This window comes from Blastomyces gilchristii (genome assembly GCF_000003855.2).
Source record: "Blastomyces gilchristii SLH14081 genomic scaffold supercont1.14, whole genome shotgun sequence".
NCBI classification, from domain to species: Eukaryota; Fungi; Ascomycota; class Eurotiomycetes; order Onygenales; family Ajellomycetaceae; genus Blastomyces; species Blastomyces gilchristii.
Genome location: NW_003101669.1, coordinates 646487 through 667199, shown reverse-complemented (window position 1 = coordinate 667199; position 20713 = coordinate 646487). Strand labels below are relative to the sequence as shown.

The 20713-nt window shown below is 29.3% G+C and overlaps 1 protein-coding gene and 2 pseudogenes across 3 annotated transcripts; all 3 read right to left on the bottom strand.

Moving 5' to 3' along the window:
- Positions 1 to 3410: 3410 nt before the first annotated feature.
- On the bottom strand, positions 3411 to 3499 carry BDBG_17415 (annotated as a pseudogene). Its single transcript has one exon. The product of its transcript is annotated as a tRNA-OTHER (tRNA).
- A 3175-nt stretch (positions 3500 to 6674) lies between these two features.
- Positions 6675 to 6763, bottom strand: BDBG_17414 (annotated as a pseudogene). Its single transcript has one exon. The product of its transcript is annotated as a tRNA-OTHER (tRNA).
- Positions 6764 to 16845: 10082 nt separating this feature from the next.
- BDBG_17413 (uncharacterized protein) lies at positions 16846 to 17076 on the bottom strand (the record flags this gene model as incomplete). The annotated part of the gene is made up of 1 exon (XM_031725139.1): positions 16846 to 17076. One exon carries the CDS (start codon positions 17074 to 17076, stop codon positions 16846 to 16848), a length of 231 nt encoding a protein of 76 aa, XP_031579493.1.
- Positions 17077 to 20713: the final 3637 nt, after the last annotated feature.

The following is a 20713-nucleotide window of genomic DNA, read 5'->3' as shown; positions in this document are numbered from 1 at the left end:
GAGAACATGAGTTCTTATATATAATGAGAATTCTGAGAAGTTTCAATCTAGATAGTTTAAGTTATATAAAATACTTAAATCATATTCTCTGAGAATATATGCATTGAAAGAATCAGAGAGACAGATCTTATATAACTTAATAAATAATTCATAACTTATAAAAGTAAAGATGTAAGATCTGAGTAAATTATAATTATCTACAGCACTATCATTAGCATTGAAAAAGAGGAGACTTACAATTAAAAAGTCTTACAAGATAAGAGAAATCATAGATACTTACAAATCAGATAATCTCACTTATTTCAATCTTTTCATAATTATAAGAAAAGAATGAGAAGTAATAGAGAAATCAGGTGAATATTACACTTCAATAAGTAATAAGACTGTAGCCAGTTATATAATAACATGCTGCAGACAGTGAATACAACACAGTAAAGAGTAGTCTCAAAGTAGCAGACTTGTATGTAAATCAGATTACAGAAGAAGAAGAAATTCAGAGTTAAATTCAACTGTTTACATTAGTTCAATTACAGAGATTACAGAGAATGAACTATCTGAAACATCTATAAATGTGTGAGACTAAGTTATCTTAATTTCTGAGAACACTCAGAGATTAGATAAGATTAGTTTCAATGAACTGTTTACTGTAGTGATCTGAGCAGATGAAAAGAGATAATATAATATATGAGACAGAATTATAAAAGATGAAAGCTGCTGAATCTAGTCACTGAACACTGTACTATATAGAGATTGTATAAGAGTAGTGACTAGCAGATAAAGAAAAAGCATAAGAAAAGAAAAGAGATAATGAATTGATTATTAATTATAAGAGTCAGCTGTAAAAGATAAATATTATCATATATATCTCATTCATTTTCATATGTTACATATTTAATCTATTTTCAATATCACATCACTTAAAAAACATTAAAAATAAAGAAAATCTCAAAACTTGAGATCTGTAAGAAATTTAAGAGCTGTAAGTCACTCTTATAACAACACTATACATGTCTCTGATTTCTCTATCACTCTGTGTATAACATTAATGTCATTTATTGCAAGATTGACTGAAATGCTAATATAGAAATGCATAAATGTATATGTAGAAAAATTGAAGAAGAGCACAGAATCTGCAGAATCAGAAGTCAGAACAGAGAAAGTGAAGATAGAAGAAACAGAAGAAGAAGAAGATACAGAATCAGATGAATAACAGTGAGAGTTATTCAGAACTGAACACTTATAATCTGATATATATATAATCTTCTCTGCAGAGAAGGAAGAGAAAGTAATAGAAGAAGCTTAAAAGCAGAAGAAAGTAGTCTTAACAGTGTTATTATCTTTGATTAGAATGACCTCTGATATCAGAGTAACTAAGAATCATTATTAGTGTATAAAAATTGCAAAATCAGAGATAAGAATAGTTATTGAATAAACACTCACTGATCTTAGAGTTATACATGTAATTATAACATGCATGAGACTTCTCAGAAAGAGAGAGAGAGATACAGAGAAATACAGAAAGCAGAACACAGTATATAAACAGCTCATTTTCATAACAATATTTTAAATAAGATGTATAAGTCTCATATCTGCAGATGTAAAAGAGTACAACATCTATATTTCTGTTTCTGAAAATATGAATATCTTTTATCTGTATTACAAAGTTGAATGACAGATATCAGAGAATAGACTGATACAGATCTATTATCTTAAAGAAATTCATCAGAGTGAATATCTCTATAATATTAAACTTTACAGTTGTAAAAAGTTTCTTGATATCTGTGAATATTATGACTTTGTGTATAATAAAATTCATAAAAATTTTCTCTAAGAATAGAAAAATCAGTATCAGTAAGAAAAGATAAAAAGAAAAAGACTTATAATCTTAATACTGTTGAAGAAGAGAGTGATTCTCTGATATAAATAAATAATTATCTCATTATAAATATTTAAAATGAATATAATAATTGATGTCTGCAACTGAGCTTCAGATAGTTATGTCATACACTGTCTTTATATAATAAATTATTCTAGAGATTAGCAAGAAGAGCAGGAGTGTATACACTGAGAAATGTGATTTACTGAGCCTATGCAATATCTTCTTGAAACGGGAAGAGCTAGTAACAAAGACAGCAGTGAGAGCAGAAGTAGCAGAAGTAGAGATCATGAGAATAAAGGTAGTGAGAGCGGGAGAATCAGACACAGAGACAGGTGTACAAGATTGAGAAGAAGTAGTAGAGAAAGAAACAGAGAGAGCAGAGAAGAATGTAAGAGATCTGACTATATATAATATAAGTAATTTCTTCATTATTATATTCTTCAAGTTCTTGATTAATGATTCAACATTGAGATTATAATTATCAGTGAATGTAGATCTGTCAATATGTGAAGATTCTATATGAATTAAAATATCAGCATCTGTGACTATACAATACAATCAGAAAAACATGATCAGATATCACTGAAGAAAAGAGAGTTAAAAGTGTATAAGAAGATGAAGAAGATGTGTCATTTATAATAGTATATTCTGATGATTGTTAGAAGATAAACAAGTTCTGATCATATTTCACATGTATTATACTTACTGCTAATGAACTGCCTGATATGAGCACTATAAGAATGCTTATTATGAGAATGAGAGATCATTGCCAGAAATGTATATAATGTGATAGATGAACAGATGAAAAGAGTTGAATAGAAGAAGAAATAGAAATCTTGAATGAGATAGTAATGTTCAATGATAATAATGATGAAGAAGATGATTGAAGAATGAGAAAAGTTAGTGAATGAGTAGTGTAATATAGTGAAAGTTTCTTTGTGAGAATGTACACAGAACACTAGTCAAATCAGGGATAGATCACATGATCATGAACACTTGTGACACGCTAATCTGCATGAAGCTAGGGCAGATGGTCACATGAGTGTGACCGAATCTGATGAGGGAGGATGTGGTTCAGAAGAATGTACGACTGTCAGATAATAACGCGGCCGCTTCCGAACTTGCTTATGAATGTAAAGGGGTCATAGCAGCCACTAATTAATTTAGCGTACGATATATAAGAAGCCGGCGTACACCTGTAATTGTACGCTGGCTCAGGCAACCTTTGAATCACATTTACAAAGAGAATATTATTATTATTATTATTCTTCCATTATACTCATATGCAAGCGGAGCTTATGATGAGTCCTTGCGTGATGTTAAATACAGGTCAAGTGTTGGTTATACAGGAGGAAATACAGGTGTTGAGACCACGCCAAGATAACAAGAACATAGGAAAATACAAAGAAGTGACAATTAGATACATGCGATAATAACTTCCCAGCCCAGGAACATAGAGCGATTCATTGGAGTGATTTGTACACCTCTGTATTTATTAGAAACCTGAGGTGCTTGAGTTCCGGATTTAATGTATCCCCTGCGGGTTTCGAACCCACGCGCCTTGGTTTCCCACGCCAAGGCGCTACCAGGTGGCCGCATTAACCATTCGGCCACCGGGGCTTACAAAGAGAATAGAAGCTGTAGTAGAAGAGTTACTAATATATATAAATCTCTTATTCAACAGATTATTGAGTGTCTTCTGAAGAAGAAGAAGTTCATCTTAAGACATATTATAAAGAGAGTCTCATGATGACTCAGAGTTCTTATTATTCTTCTTTTCTAACTTGATACTGTGGTTCACTTCTGAGCCTTGTAAAGAGAGTATATTTATAATATTATCTTATTAAAAGACATCTAGATATTCATGATATTGTTGAGAGAGTTTTGTGTAAAAATCTGTTATTATAGTACAGAATAACTTTTCTAGAACTTTCTTAATATTGATCAGACTGACAGAATAGATTGATATATAATTCTGCTATCAGTGACTTTGTCAGTGACTCTGTTAATAATTTTAATAATGACTTCTTTTTCAGAGTATTTCATAAGCATTGGCAGAGATCTGTGTAAGATTTATAGTCTTGTGAATATCATCTTTGTGAATTCTATCATTATTCAGGAATATTAAGCTTCTGTTTTAAGCATTTAACAAGATGTCTTGTTCAGATAGTTAGGCAAGTTCTAGCATAAGATTATAGTCAAGATTCTCAACTTCATATGCATAGACATCTTCATATTAATGTTGTTCAACATCTATGTTTAGTTTTATCATATAACAAGTGTGAATATCTTTTGAATTATTAAATTCTGCAAGAAGTCAGAGTCTTAGTAAGAGAATATGCTGAAGATTATAACATCTTATAATTGAAAATGTAATCATTGTGTAATGACATAGATCACTGTCTATCATGACTTTCATATTATATATATTATCAATTACAGTAGATATAAGAATTACATTCATTGTTATTTTCTCTTTAAATTATTATTATCTGATCTCTTCAAGCTTCTATTTACAAATTTGAACAGAAGCTAATCTTTTCTCTGTTTTATTAAAACATTCTCATAGTTATCTTTCAAATCTTTCTTCACTGCAATGTGGTTGACACAGACAGGTACTGATTCATTCTTTAAACAAGAAGACACTAATCTTTCTCTTCATTGAGAAGATACTAATCTTTCTCTTGAGTGTGAAGATACATAGATTGATCAGCAGTTAGAAGCAATGTATTCTAATCAGTTACAGTTGATGTATACTTTATATTGACATCAATCAGTGACTTTCTCAGAAGTAATCTCAGAGACTCAGAAGTCTGTTTGAACAGTGAAAACTCTTGCTTATGCATAGACATTTAAATCTATTCAGTTTATAACATCTGCATCATTGCTGTTCTTCAGTGTGAGTGTATGAGTGACTGAAGTGTAACATCTTCTGCCACTATTCTGTATACTCTTGAGCTTGATAAGACAGTCATTTAATGTCTGAAGCGGTGTGCAGAAATCTTCATAAGTCTGGTCTTTATCTATGCTTACAAGAGTGTGTAAGAGTTCAAAAGTTAATGTCTTCTTGAGCATACTAATCTTTATTCAATTCTCTCAAGATTGACCACCTGCTTCTAGAATCTTGATGTCAAAGTCAGGGATAAATGTTGTAAGAGAAGTGTTTCTCTGTCAGACACTCTGTAACCAATCTAATACTTTCTGTTGCATGGCAGTGTCTCAGATAGACTGACCATGTGACCGTGTCTGAGACCAGAACCAGATTTTTTGATAGTTTTATTACCAATTCGACCGATCTCATTACACGGTTTTAACATTAGATAGTAGTCTCATACTGTTTCAGTGAGACTTACTGTCTACTCTTGCCACATTTTTCAAATGAGATCATGATTTTCACTTCTCAATTTAAATTATTTTTATTGTTTTAAATGACTTTAAATCTCATTTGAGCATTATCAAAAAGTGTTACTTTTTAAAAAATTAAAAATAGTCTAAAAAAAACCTTAAAATGTCTAAAAATAGTAACTTTATGCTAAGAATGAGACTAAATGAGATTAAATGAAACCACTTTCTCATTTTTTTCAAGTCATGGTTTCATTTTAAGATCTCATATATAGTTACTTTGCATGTTTTTTTAATGACTAGTCTCAGCAGGATTCACACCAAGAAAGGTATGAGACCAGATTAAATGAAATCAAATGTGAAATTCATGATCTCAGCGGCCAGTCTAGTCTCAGAACAGAATATTAAGATATTTGATAATATTATCAGACATTTGCAATGCCGATTCACATGCTTTCATTCATGAATGAAACTTCTGTTTCATGCAATTCTTCAATCATTTATTGATATATCAATCTTGATTAATTAATGAACTGATGACATCTTTATCTACACTCAGTTTTATAAGCATTTTCATTCTTCATGATGAGTAGAGAGTGAGATTAGAAGCATTGAAATATGCAGAAGTATCTAAGCATTCTTTCAGTGCTTTTGTACTTGATTCTGTAGATGTTAAAATTGCATGAGTTTCTTGTTGTGATAATTATTAAATCTCTTTATATTAATGTTGTTAAGTTGCATGTATATCAGCTATTTATTATTGTTGTAATTTCAACATTACTTGAAGTCACTGTGATATCATATCTATACTCACATTTAAGAGTTTCATATTATCATTAGACATGATTATATTGATTGTCAGATGTGTAATTATATAAATATCTCATATATCTGAGATGTCAGAACTCTCAGATCTTTCACTGATATTCTCTTATAAGATCTTACTCTCTTTATAAGATCTTATTATAAGATCAGAGTGACTGATAAGCAAGCTTTTATCTGAGAACTCAGTATTTACTTAACTGTTTGACTGTTTCTCTATTTCTTATATGTTGTTATGTGTTTAAATATCTTGATAAATAATTATTTCTAATAAGAAGACAGTGTGTGAATAATCATTTCTAATAAGAAGATAATGAACATTTTTCTAGTGTAAGAGATCTACACTTATATTATTATTATTATTATCCTTCCATTATACTCATATGCAAGCGGAGCTTATGATGAGTCCTTGCATGATGTTAAATACAGGTCAAGTGTTGGTTATACAGAAGGAAATACAGGTGTTGAGACCACGCCAAGATAACAAGAACATAGGAAAATACAAAGGAGTGACAATTAGATACATGCGATAATAACTTCCCAGCCCAGGAACATAGAGTGATTCATTGAAGTGATTTGTACACCTCTGTATTTATTAGGAACCTGAGGTGCTTGAGTTCCGGATTTAATGTATCCCCTGCGGGTTTCGAACCCACGCGCCTTGGTTTCCCACGCCAAGGCGCTATCAGGTGGCCGCATTAACCATTCGGCCACCGGGGCAAGAGATCTACACTGAATAGATCAGTATGATATTGATAGGTCTTATATAACAAAGAGAAAAATATTAGAGAAGAAAAAGAAAGAGAAAGTGCAAGAATCAGTAATTGAAGTGGATATTTATACATGTATGTGATGATGTACATGGTGGAGCTTCAGAGTGGAAGAATCTATACGCGTTCATAGCAGCCGAGGATCGGTGATCGAGAATGGCTGAGAATCGGTCGTGGCGGCCGAGGATTGGTGATTGAGAATGGCCGAGAATCAGAGCGTACGCGTTCAAGAATGGAGTGGTTGGAATCTGTGGAGTGTAACGGAATAGTCTATATGATTTATCGGGCGCAGCCCGCCACACTTATATTCCTTCTCAAGTGCAGTACAGTTAACTGTTATCATATATATAAATACTGCAGACAAGCTGCAACAACTGCAGCACAGCTGTCACACAGTATAACAGACAGAGTCTGTATAAAATCATTATTAAATATAACAGACATATCATTAAAAAGCTCATCTGATGAATGTAAATCTTGAAAAAGATAGTCAACAATCTTTATACAATAGTAGTGCTGTATGAAGGCCTTATCTTAAATAATCAAATCTACAGCCTACAGCAGACAGCTCAGTTCACTGTGAATGATTATCTTTGACACAGAATCTGCATTCAATTCAATTGAAATAGTAAAATGTGAGTGAGCAGTTCTATCACACAGTAAAAGAACAGCTGTAATGTCAGAGAAAGTCACACAAAGAACTGTTTTTTCATCTGTATATAGACAGCTATAGAGAGCTCTGTAAAGAAATGTTTTATCAGTATTATCAGAATCTTGTATAAAATAGTGAGATGACTGTAGTTCTATTACACCCAGAATTGAATTATATACATAATATTAATCATTATTTAACTGCATCTACAGAGTATCTGCAGTGATGATTTCCTCTATAAGATTGTAGTTCTGCTTCTCAAAAAGTAGTCAGTTTCTAATAAGATTATCTTATACAGAGCTGCATGCAGGCAGATCAAAGTCTGTAAGAATCTTGTTAAACTCATGCAGAAGCTGCTGAATAAGAAATAGATTATAGTTATAATATAAATATTCTGCAGAAGCATTGATAATACAGTCTGAATTTATCTAATACAGTTGATATGAAAGATCATTACAGAGAGTATGATAGAAACATGCTCAGAGAGCAGACAGATCTGCAACATTTTCATAAATTAATACAGTGATAAATACTGACTGCATGTAATAAGCAGTTGTAAATACAATAGCAGATTCAAATGTAATGATTCACTCATTATTATTATACAGAAGATCAAGTGTCTGACATGCTGTATAAAATATAGAGTGATAAACATTATTCATCATTCACAGAGTCTTAAAGCTCAGTAAATCACATATATTAATAAGAAGCAGCTGTAAAAAGAACATCTCATTATTATATGAACTGAGATGAGACAGACAATCAACTGATCTTCTCTTCATACAGCTCTTTCACCTTCAGTTACATTTGTCTCAAATAAAATAATGAAGAAATTCTTGATAGAGATACTGAATATTCAGATATGAATTGTTGTAGACAAAGAATATCATGAACTTAGATATATTATTTATCAAATGTTCAGTAATATATTCATAATCTTCATATTCAGATTCAGAGAAGTAAATCATCTAATGATCTGATAGATGAATAGATAATATCTCAACAGATAGAAACTTCTGATGTATATAAAATGTGAATATATACTATACAGTCTCAGTTGAGCTGATATAACACTTATACAGTCAAATATCAATCTCATCATTGAAGTCAATGATACAGAGAACAGTGTGATCTGAGCTCTTATAGATGTATTTATTGATGTATTTAATGACTTCAACAGAGGCACAGACCTCTACATTTATATATGCTTTATATATGTGAATGAGATAGAGATTGTATGAAACAACTCATTGATTATCAATTACAATCTCACTATTGTTAACAGTACATTTAAAGAAGATAGATAAATCATGCTTCTATCTGTACAGAGAATAGCCATTCTCTTCAACAGCTGTAGCACTCTGAAAAGCTTTGAGAAAATGTTTTATACATCTGTCATTCTCATGACAGAGGCTCATCTCATCAGCATTACATGAATCATGAATCATGAATTTACAGATCAATTCATCTAACTTATCTATATTCTCAGCAGGGCTTGACAGCTCTGCAGATATAATATTCTTAATTGTATCAGACTGTAAAAACTACTCAGAGTTCTCTAGTCAGATTAACAGATATATATAAGACAGTTCATATTTTTAATATTCAATTGTTCATACCCTGATCAACATCAGTCTGAACAGCTATCTGAATTTGAGAATATTAAGAAAATGAAAGATCTTCATTGTAAAAACATATACAATCAAATCTGAACAGTCTGCTGCAGTCTGGTCAGAGAGTAACTTACAAATAATCTTCTCTCACTCAGAGTTAACTGTGAATGTAATAAAAAGAGTTGAATGTCTGTAGTTAAAGATAATTATTATAGAATTCTGAAATAGTGTATGCATAAAATATTCACTGTCTATATAAGAAGCAGATAATATCACACAGTGATCAAGTGACTCATGATCTGTATTATCTGCCTGTATAACATTATGTAGATTACTATATTAATCTGCACAGATTTTCAGTTGATGAGCATGAACTCAGTTCAGCTGCTGTTCATTAACATTTATGTAGATATCAACTAAATATTGTTGAAATAGATGTCTAGTCTGAAAAAGAGAAGTATCAACATTATCTCATTGAAAAAGATTATATACATGTCACATACACAGAGTTATTCTACAGTCACTACACTTATCTTCATTCTCAACAGTATTATCAACATCATCATCAGAGCTGTTACAGGCGGGTGAGAGATCTGCAAGCACATTCATATCAACATGTCAGCTGTGATCTCTGGAAGAAAAAAGTAGAACATAATACAGTGAAAGATATAACAGACTGTGAGAATCAATACATGTGAGACTCATGTCAGTACTGAGCTGTCATAACATCAGAAGAATGATATGAGAGTGATGAACACTGCTGAAAGTGTTCTGTATAATAACTACAATCTCAGAGACAGTAGACAGATTCTCACAGCAGCAGTCATTGCCTGTCTTCAGCTGTAAAACAGGGTTCAAACTGACACACACAGCAGAACTGTTCTGTAGTATCTCTCATACAGACTGATAAAGCTGAATAAAAGAATTAATCTTAAGAACATTAGCAGTTATAACATCATAATAGAAGAATGTGAAAAAGCAAATGAATAAACAGTAAGTAATACAATATAGATATAATTAAACACACTAGAATATATAACAGAGTCTGCATCATTTAAAATATCTGTATCAAATCATGAATCATGAATTCATATTTATATAAAACAGATATTCTCATCTGACTCAGACTCTAACAGCTCTTGCAGATGATAGAGTTCTCTCTGTATTTGAAATAACACTGTGTCACTAGTAGTCAGGTGACCCAGGCATGGATTCTGCTTACACTTAATAGATGTAAATGCCAGGGCAGAGTTGTAGTTCTGAATATGCTTGCAGAAATGCTTTATATCAGCTGTATTATTATTAAACAGCTCATGTAGCTCTTGTGAGAGTTCTTTGACAGATAACAGTCTTACAGCATCTCTTGCACAGCATGTGAAAAACACTGATAAGATCTTTGATGACTTATGTACACATTTGTTAATTCAATACTTAGCTCTGCAGACAGAGCAGCAGATATTCATTCAGTCAAAATCAAGTGATTGACAGTAATAGATGTAGAACTGAAAGCTGCAGAGAACAGATCAGCAGCTGCAAGTGATTGAAGAATTAACAGCTGATTCAGAAATAGTTGAGCCAGTTCAATTGTTGAGAATATCAAGAGACAGCTGCTCTGATGCATTCACATATATATGATCTGCATGAACTGCTGCAGCAGCTGTTAGATAACAGCATTTGACATCATAGACACATTCACAATTAAGAGTCTAGCAGTTGTTACAGTTCTTGAACACACAATTGACAGTGTGAAACAGATGAGATAAACAGTCTTCACAGCATATATCACAGTGTGACGACTCAACTCACTGTGAGTTGAGTACAGAAGCAGCTACATCTCTCAATGACAGATAAGAGGTTTGAACTGAATGTGTCTGACATGCATGATGCTGAGCTTGACAGCACATAGAGTATGTACAGAATAATGCATTGAATTGAGAATGTTCAAATACACTGAGAGGATGAGAATCCTCACATGTTAAGCAGCAGTGCATGAAAGAGTATATTAATGAATATACAGGTTGTAATGAATGTAGATAAGAGTATAAAGAATGTAAATACAGTAGAGAACATCTGTAAAGAAAAGAATGAAGATTATCTATCAGAGTTGTACAGGCTGCCGAGCCAGCTGTTAATCTCAATCATAAATTTAATGAGGTGCATGTGATGGCATGTGAGGTCACATTACAGCGTTTTTTGCACGGAAAAGTTGGTTTTTCTTTAATATATAGAGAGATACTTTTAATCTCACTCTCTATCTGTTATAAAGATTGAACATACTCATGAAACTATGTATAGATAAAGATGTCATCAGTTCATTAACTAATCCAGATTAATGCATTAATAATCAATTGAAGAATCGCATGAAATAGAAGTGTTAGTTATATATAAAGATATGTGAATCAGTGTTATATATCTCTGATAATATTATTAAAGATCTTGACATTCTGTTCAGAGATATACTACTATACAGTAGAAGATATTAGATTGATTACAGAGTATTTAACAGAGAAATACTTCTCTTATAATATTCATCTCTGACTTCAATATCAAGATTCTAGAAGCAGGCAGTTAATCTTAAAAGAATTAAAGAAACATTAGCATGCTTAAGAAAGTACTAACTTTTAAACTATTACAAGCTCTTATAAGTGTTAATAAAGCTTTCACTTATAAAGTCTTCTGCATACAACTCTGAATATTGAATAACTATCTTATCAAACTTAAGAGTATACAGAATAATGATAGAAGATATTACATCTCAGTTACTTATATATCTGTATCAAATAATAATACAGATGCTATAAATTGAGTAGATTTAAATATCTATATATAAGCAAGAGTCTTCATTATCTGAACAGACTTCTGAGTTTCTGAGATCATCTCTGAAGAAGCAGCTGTTTGACTTATTATTATTATTATTATTATTCTTCAATTATAGATGTATGCAGTCAGAGACTATGACATCTACCTGAGAACTTTTAGTTATCAGAGTTTTTCCTACATCTATAAAGTTAACTATTATACATTCATCAATTTCAGATATGCAAAATCAGAAAATTCCAGCTCAGAGTATAAAAACTGTTTATAAAATACAGTATTTTAACATCTTCTGATACTTTGAAATCATTTGACAATATTATGACAAAAGAAAAGAGAACACAGGCTTAAAGATAGACACATTAAATAGATAGATAGAAAAGAATAGAAAGAAAAAAGTAAAGTAAAGAGAGACTGTAATAAAACAAATTATTAAAAGATAGTATATAGCTGTTTTGACAGACTATATCTGATTAATTTTCTCCTCTTCATATTCAGATATTTCTGAATTCAGTCATTTTCTTGTAGCTGCTTGAGTTTCTGATAGAAAGTCTATTAAGTATTTAATTCCTGTCTCAGTTGAGAATAAGAATCTCATATTTAATTGATTTAAATCATACTTCTCTTTCAATCTGACTCTCAGACTATTATATAATGCACAGTGTATTATAATATACTCAGAATTCTCATTTGCATTGCAGAATGAGTATTCTATTGAATCAAATCTATCATTAAATCTTTGTATGTAAGATTTGAAATAGCCATGTTCTAGTTTCAGCTGTATTATAGATGAAAATATTTTCTTTTTATATTTAATTGAACAAGATTTTCACTTAGGTTTTATTTCAAATCTTGAATAATGTATACTCTTCTTTTGTTTCTGCCAGCTTTCATTTCACTTATCTAAACAAGTTCCTTTATTTTCTCTTTATAAAAGATCAGAACATAATTTTTTGAATAGATCTGCTTAATTCTGAACTCTTTTATACAGCTAAATCAGCCAATTCATTATCGTGAATATTCATATGAGTAGAAACTCAGTGTAGATGAATTATCAGCTTCAATATTTCTCTCTTTTGAATTTCAAAACAGAGTTTAAGATCAGTTCAAGATTCATTTAATTATTATAAAACTGACTATTTCTAAGTCTTTTTAAAGCAGCTTAACTATTAGAAAATATTCATGTCTCTTTCAAACTATTTTCTCTTTTATAAGATTTTATTTCAATGAGTTTGAAAGCTTTCACTATTGTAAATAGTTCAGTATCATAGACTTCAGATTCACAGCCTAAATTTCAGAAATCTGAGATAAAATTAATATTATCTTCAGTATAAGCAATGTCTGTGCCTAATCTATTCAAATTCTTATTTTTTGAGTTATCTGAATAAATCAGAATAGAGTCTTTTATATTAATTGTAGAAATTCTCTTTAAATACTGTTCATATTCTTTCTCTTTAGATAGTTAACTTATTTGTAAGTCTATAAGAGATTCAAGCTTTTCTCTTCAGAGAGATATCTTCTCATGATCAACTTTTTCAACATTTAAAGAATAAAATTGATTTTTAATCAGTGAGTATAGTCTGTACAGTTGAGAAGACATTTTCTTTGAGGAATTATTTTCATTTCAATCAAGAAATCTATTTCAATTCAGTTCATTTTCAGAGTTAGTTGATAAAAATAAAGAAGAGACTCTTTCTCTGATTAGACTGGCTGCCGGGACCATGAATTTCACATTTAGTCTCATTTGATCTGGTCTCATACATTTCTTGAAGTGAGTCCCACCAGAATCAAGTCTCAAAAAAATCTGAAAATGAATCATTTCTGAGAGAAATGATGTGAAAAATGACCAGATTTAATTCAAGAACAGTAAAATGAAAGTAATTTCTCAGAATAAACTGTGAAAGATAATCATTCTTTCAAAATCAGAATGAAACTGAGACTGAAGATCAAATTCAGTCTTATTCAGTTCATTCAGTGATTGCTTATATAATCAGAATTTGATAATGATTATTGATAACACTTATAAAATAACTAAATACATTCTTATACATGTTTATTCTTTACTTTCTCATGAAAACTACACTTCTCTGATATACTGTAATCAGAGGTATTTAACTGTCTGATAATTTCATATTTTACAATCATGAGTTTCTTGATTGTTTCTTCTTGTAATTGTCTCTGATAATAGTGATAAATATCTCAGTTTGAGTTGATCTTTCACTTCATTTTCATCTCTGTTAATGAAATTATCAGAATATCATGTATTATTAGTACAACAGTTAAATATATACTCTTAATAATTTTTTATAGCTCTAGAATTGATTTGATGTATAAATTTATTGAATCATCTTGAAGATAGCAGTCAAATTCAGTTTTATAAGTATATAGTTTTGCCTGATTTTCAGTTGTAATTAGTATATGTAAGTTCTGTTTCAAAGTTAGTATTATAGTTCTATATAATATAAAGTGTTATCAAAGATTGTTACTTACTAGAGAATTGTATTTCACTGTCTTCACATCTTTAACATCTGCTTATTTAAATCTCTGATAGTTGACATTGTAGTAGTCTTGAGCTAATTTAATATACAAGTCTTATTTCTTCTCTGTTCAATCTTGAGAAGTGTAGATATTAACTTGATAAGAGAGATCTAGTAGAGCTGCTACAGCATAGTACTCTGTAAATAATTATTCAGTTTTACTGTAGTAATATATCAGTTTATTTCTTACAGTAATAATAGTCTATGCTATAGTATTATCTCAGACTGAATTTCTTTTTAAGTGATTCAACTGCTTCTTAAGATGAGTAAATACACTGTTATACACTCATCAGACTGACTGCAGCATTGATGTATAAGTAATTGAAACTGTCTTTATTATCTTATAAAACTGAAACAGTAAATCAATCATATATTTCAACTGAGTTCACTTCATATCAGAAAGTTTCAATATCTGAATCTTTTCTCAATTAGAGTGTTATACTTAATAATCAATCATCTGATACAGTTGAAGAGTCTGAATAGTTATCTTATATATTGAACTTCACCATGTTCTAACATTCTGTATCATATTCAGTGATATAACTGATTTATTTATTTATTGAATATTATAGAATTATTATTATTATTTAGAGAAGATACAAATTACATTAGTAATATTTCAAATCTGTGATATTTAAATTATTAGTCAATCTATTCAAAATTAACAGTAGCATTAGTAAAAAGTGTTATTAAAAAACAATATTAAAAAGTAGTATTAAAAAACATTATCTTTTATAAAATGAATATAAAAGTTACTTAAGTAATCACTTTTATTTTATTCTTATCTCAAGAATCAGTCATCTCATTATTCTTCATCTCAATGTTAAGATTCTTTATTAGTGTTTATATTACAAGTTGAATCATATGAGCAATGCAGAGAATATGACCTTGTTTATTATTTCAGAAATACAAAGTCAATTTTTGCTTCAAGCTCTTTATCATAGTATAGTTATTCACAGCATTATCAGTTATAATTATAAGAAGACTGAGACTAATATCTTAATAGTTATTTTTAATCATAGTCATTAATATCTCTGTTATATAATTCTCAGTATGACTACTGATCAATGATTTAAATTCAATTAATGTCTCTTGATATGTTCAGTTCTTATCAATATAATAACATATAACTCTTATAAATGTAACATTATTTGTACTAGATTATACATTCACTGTGAGAGACACTCTTTGATAATTCTTCAACTCTGATTCTAGATATTGCATATTAACTTTGTAGTATATCTCAAGGTTAGACTGAAGACAGAATTGATATAAAATATAAAGATTTGAATTAAGTATTTGAAGAAGTGTTCAGAATTCAGGATTTTCAATTAATTGAAGAGAAAGATTCAGAGATATATATATATAAAGTAATTATTCACAGAAGTTATCAGATAAGAGTTATGAAATCAGAGTACTGATATATAATTATTATCACATGATTTTCTTCAAATTAGAAAGTGAGTATTATTAAAAATTATTATCTGATAGAGTAACTTATCAGCTCAGTAGTAATTTTCTGATTACTTTTCTTTTATTGTCTGCATTCTGATAACTTCAGATGTCAGAAAATTTCTTCAGAGTTATAATCAGTTTATAATGAATATTTCTGAATGAAGTTATAGTAATTACAGCAGAGAGATGACTCTTCAGTAATCTATAATACAATCTATTAATAATTATTTCATAGTTCATCTTGATATTTGTGTTAAGTTTTCTATAAATTTCATGACCTGGAATCAGATATGAAGAATGAAGTGATTATTTATCATAATTAAAAGAGAGCATTCTGTGTTAAATTATAAATAACATAGACTTTATAATTCATAGTGATTTCTTGAAGAGTTTATGAATCTTTAATAGAAGTAAAAGAAGTGAAAGAAGTGAATTTAGAAGATATAATAATAATTTAAGAAAGATAATAATTTATTTTCAATAACTGATTACTGATATATATAAGAAGAATGAATATAAGAGAAAATAATCTTCTTTCTTAGCTTAGTTATAATTTTAGTACTAACTCAGATTGAATATTATTAATATATAAAAGTAAATAAATAATCTTGATTAATCTCTGTCATATTTCTTGAAATATATTAATATTATGAAAGAGAGTGTTATCAAATTATATTATCAGATAATATCATTAAAAATATATTAATATTATAAATATCAATATTGAAAAAATGTTGATACTTATATATTATAGTAACATAATAGTTGAATATATATATATATATTATTTCTGATATTGATAATTGATTACAATTTATACAATAATTTTTGAAAACTCAAAATTAATTTTAATTATTAACTAATAGTTATGAACTTATAACTAATTAATATAAAAAGAAAAAAACTTTTTCTACTTATTATCTTTCTTCTCTTTGTCATTCTTCTTATTATTCTTTATAATTCATTTCTTATTCTTATTCTTCTTCTTCTTCTTCTTATCTGAGATAATAATCATCTCAAAATCTCTCTCTGCTATGTTCTCAGAGAAGAGTTTCTGCTGCTCTCTCTCAGTCAGATCAATCTGTATCTTAAAATCCTGCATTTTCTGATCTGCTGTCTCAGATTTCACTTCAGCAGTAAGCAGATTGACATGCTCAGAGAGCAGAGCTATCTTCTTAATATTTTGAATCATGAAGCATATTTAAGATCTGAACAAGGCCTCAATTTCCTTGTTCTCTGTCAGCTCCTGCTAATCAATTAGAGAACAGAAGTGTTATCAAAAATCATTATCTCTTAATAAAAAATTTATCAGTTTTGACTTCTTTATCTTCTACTTTAATATCTTCTTAATCTTCTTCTGTCACTGCTTATTTATAATAATACTTTTCTTCTTTCTCTCTCTCTTCATCTCAATCTTAAATCATTCTCAGAACTTCTTCTAGTCTTATCACTACTGTATAAGACTCTTCACTGTCTTCTTTTTCAATCTCTTATAAGCAGTGTCATCTGTATTATTTCTATACTTAGTTCAGTCTAAATCTATCAGAAGTGTTACTTAAAATCATTATCATTCTACTTTCTTACAGAGTCTCTTCAAGGCATTATAATATATCTTACAATCTATCTCTCTATACTTAAACACCTTCTTCTTCTCTCTCTTCAATCTGTGATGATGCTTATATACCTTGATGATCCGCAGGACTGCAGAATATTTAAAGAAGAATGATATAATTGATTTTAATAAGTGTTAAGAGAGAGTGAAGACAGAGAAGACAGCTAGCAATGATATAATAGTAATAATAATAATAATAATGATGATGATGATAGTGATGATGATGATAATAATAATAATGATGATAATGATGAAAGGGAAAGTGTATCAGAATATATTATTAACTTATCAAATATAAAGAGACAAAGAAACTATTAATAGCTTTCAGAGATATATAGAAATGACTACAGTATTGCATAGTAATATTATCTTTATTCAATATATACACTATTGATATTCTATTACCTCAGTAGCTGATTATGAAGTTCAAGTTTGATGAAACAATCAAGGTAACTTCACTGAACTCTTTCAAAGTCTATAAAACAGAGCTTTGAGAAGAATTCTGAGAGTATTCAAATCATCTTCTATTAAAGCAATGGAAATTGAAGCTTCAATTTCACCTTCTGCTATTCAATTTGAAAAGGCCTGTATAAACTATACTCTGAGAGTCATGAAGATGAGTGTAAATTATATAATCAGAAAAGAGTCTCTTCTTCATTTTCATCAGTTAACTCAGGAAATGAACTGAATTGAAATAGATTTCTTGATTGAAATGTGAATAATGCTTTAAATAAAATGCCCTCTCAACTGTATAGACTATGTTCACTTATTAAGAATCAATTTTCTACATTAAATGTTGAGAAAATTGATCATGAGAAGATATCTCTCTGAAGAGAAAAGCTGAAATCTCTCATAGACTTATAAATAAGTGAACTATCTAAAGAAAGAGAATATGAACAGCATTTGAAGAAGATCTCTATAATCAATATAAAAGACTCTATTCTGATTTACTCAGATGACTCAAAAAATGAGAATTTGAATAGATTAGGCGCAGGCATTGCTTATACTGAAGATAATATCAATTTTATCTCAGATTTCTGAAATTTAGGCTGTGAATCTGAAGTCTTTGATGCTGAACTATTTACAATAGTGAAAGCTTTCAAACTCATTGAAATAAAATCTCATAAAAGAGGAAATAGTTTGAAAGAGACATGAATATTCTCTGATAGTCAAGCTGCTTTAAAAAGACTTAGAAAGAGTCAGATTCATAATGATCAAATGAATCTTGAACTGATTTTAAACTCTGTTTTGAAAATTCAAAAGAGAAGAACATCAAAACTGATAATTCATCTACATTGAGTTCCTGCTCATATAAATATTCATGACAATAAATTGGCTGATTCAGCTGTAAAAAAGAGTTCAGAATTAAGCAGATCTATTCAAAAAATTGTGTCCTGATCTTTTATAAAGAGAAAAATAAAAGAATCTTGTTTAGATAAGTGAAATGAAAGCTGGTAGAAACAAAAGAAGAGTATACATTATTCAAGATTTGAAATAAAACCTAAGTGAAAATCTTGTTTAATTAAATGTAAAAAGAAAATATTTTCATCTATAATACAGCTGAAACTAGAACATGGCTATTTCAAATCTTACATACAAAGATTTAATGATAGATTTGATTCAATAGAATACTCATTCTGCAATGTAAATGAGAATTCTGAGTATATTGTAATACACTGTGCATTATATAATAGTCTGAGAGTCAGATTAAAGAAGAAGTATGATTTCAATCAATTAAATATGAGGTTATTATTCTCAACTGAGACAGGAATTAAATACTTAATAGACTTTCTTTCAGAAACTCAAGCCACTACAAGAAAATAGCTGAATTCAGAAGTATCTCAATATGAAAAGATGGAAATTGATTAGATATAGTCTGTTAAAACAGCTATATACTATCTTTTAATAATTTTATTTTGTTATAGTCTCTCTTTACTGTACTTGTTTCTTTCTGTTCTTTTCTATCTATCTACTTAATGTGTCTATCTTTAAGACTATGTTCTCTTTTTCTTTGTCATGATATTTTCAAATGATTTCAAAGTATCAGAAGGTGTTGATATACTGCAATTTATAAACAGTTTTTATATTCTGATCTGGAATTTTCTGATTTTACATATCTGAAATTGATAAATGTATAATAGTTAAATCTATAGATATAGGAAAAACTCTGAGATCTAAAGGTTCTCAAGTAAATGTCATAGTCTCTGACTGCATACATCTATAATTGAAGAATAATAATAATAATACTATTGATATTCTTTATATACAGTTATTATATAATCTATATTAGAGATACATGCAGAAAACAGATCTTTGTTACTAGAAAGAATAATTATAGTAATTCTCTATTTTTATATTATAAAGATAAGTTATTCTTATTTCTTTCTTCTCTTCTTTCTCTTCTTTTTCAACTCATCACTACGTTCAAGATGATATGAAAATGATTAAAACACTTCTAGAAATTCTCAAATTGAAGAGTATAGACTAATCAAATTTTAAATACAGATGAATTAAGTTATATTCAATAATACTAATTATTCATTTCTCTTTTAATAAAACAACAGTTATATCTTTCTTTCCTCTCATCAAATGAAACATAGCCTGTGAAAAGTAAGTATCATGTCAGATCATAATAATCAATACAGCTTCAGCATATAGAACTGTATACATACAGTATATACTGAACTGAGAGACTGTGTGAGTTACAAACTGACAGCAGCATCTCAGAAAGAGTTATACAGTATAAGAAAGTTATAACTCTTAACTATATATACAGAGAGTGAATTACTGTAGTAAGTGCATGTACATTATATGAAAGTAACACTTTTTAATAACACTCAGTCTCTGATATTATAAAAATAGAGTCTCTTCATGAGATTCATTTTTATCAGAAGTCAGAAGATCTTATATTTCTCAAGATCATCTTTATATATCTTATTTATACAATTAATAAGAGAAATCATTGATTTCAGTATTCTACTCTTGATATTATTCAAGTGACAGCAGAGTTTACTCTGATCACACTTTTTAAGTGTATATTTTCTAATTATTCACATTTATACAGATATATACTGATTATTTATTAGATAATGTTAAGATAATAACTTATTACAGCTGTGTTATTCTCACTGTAAGAGATACACAGTTGATAATAAATATTGCAAAGACTCTGAAAAGTGAGTATTTTAAGAATACTGTGACTCTGCAATCTTGATTT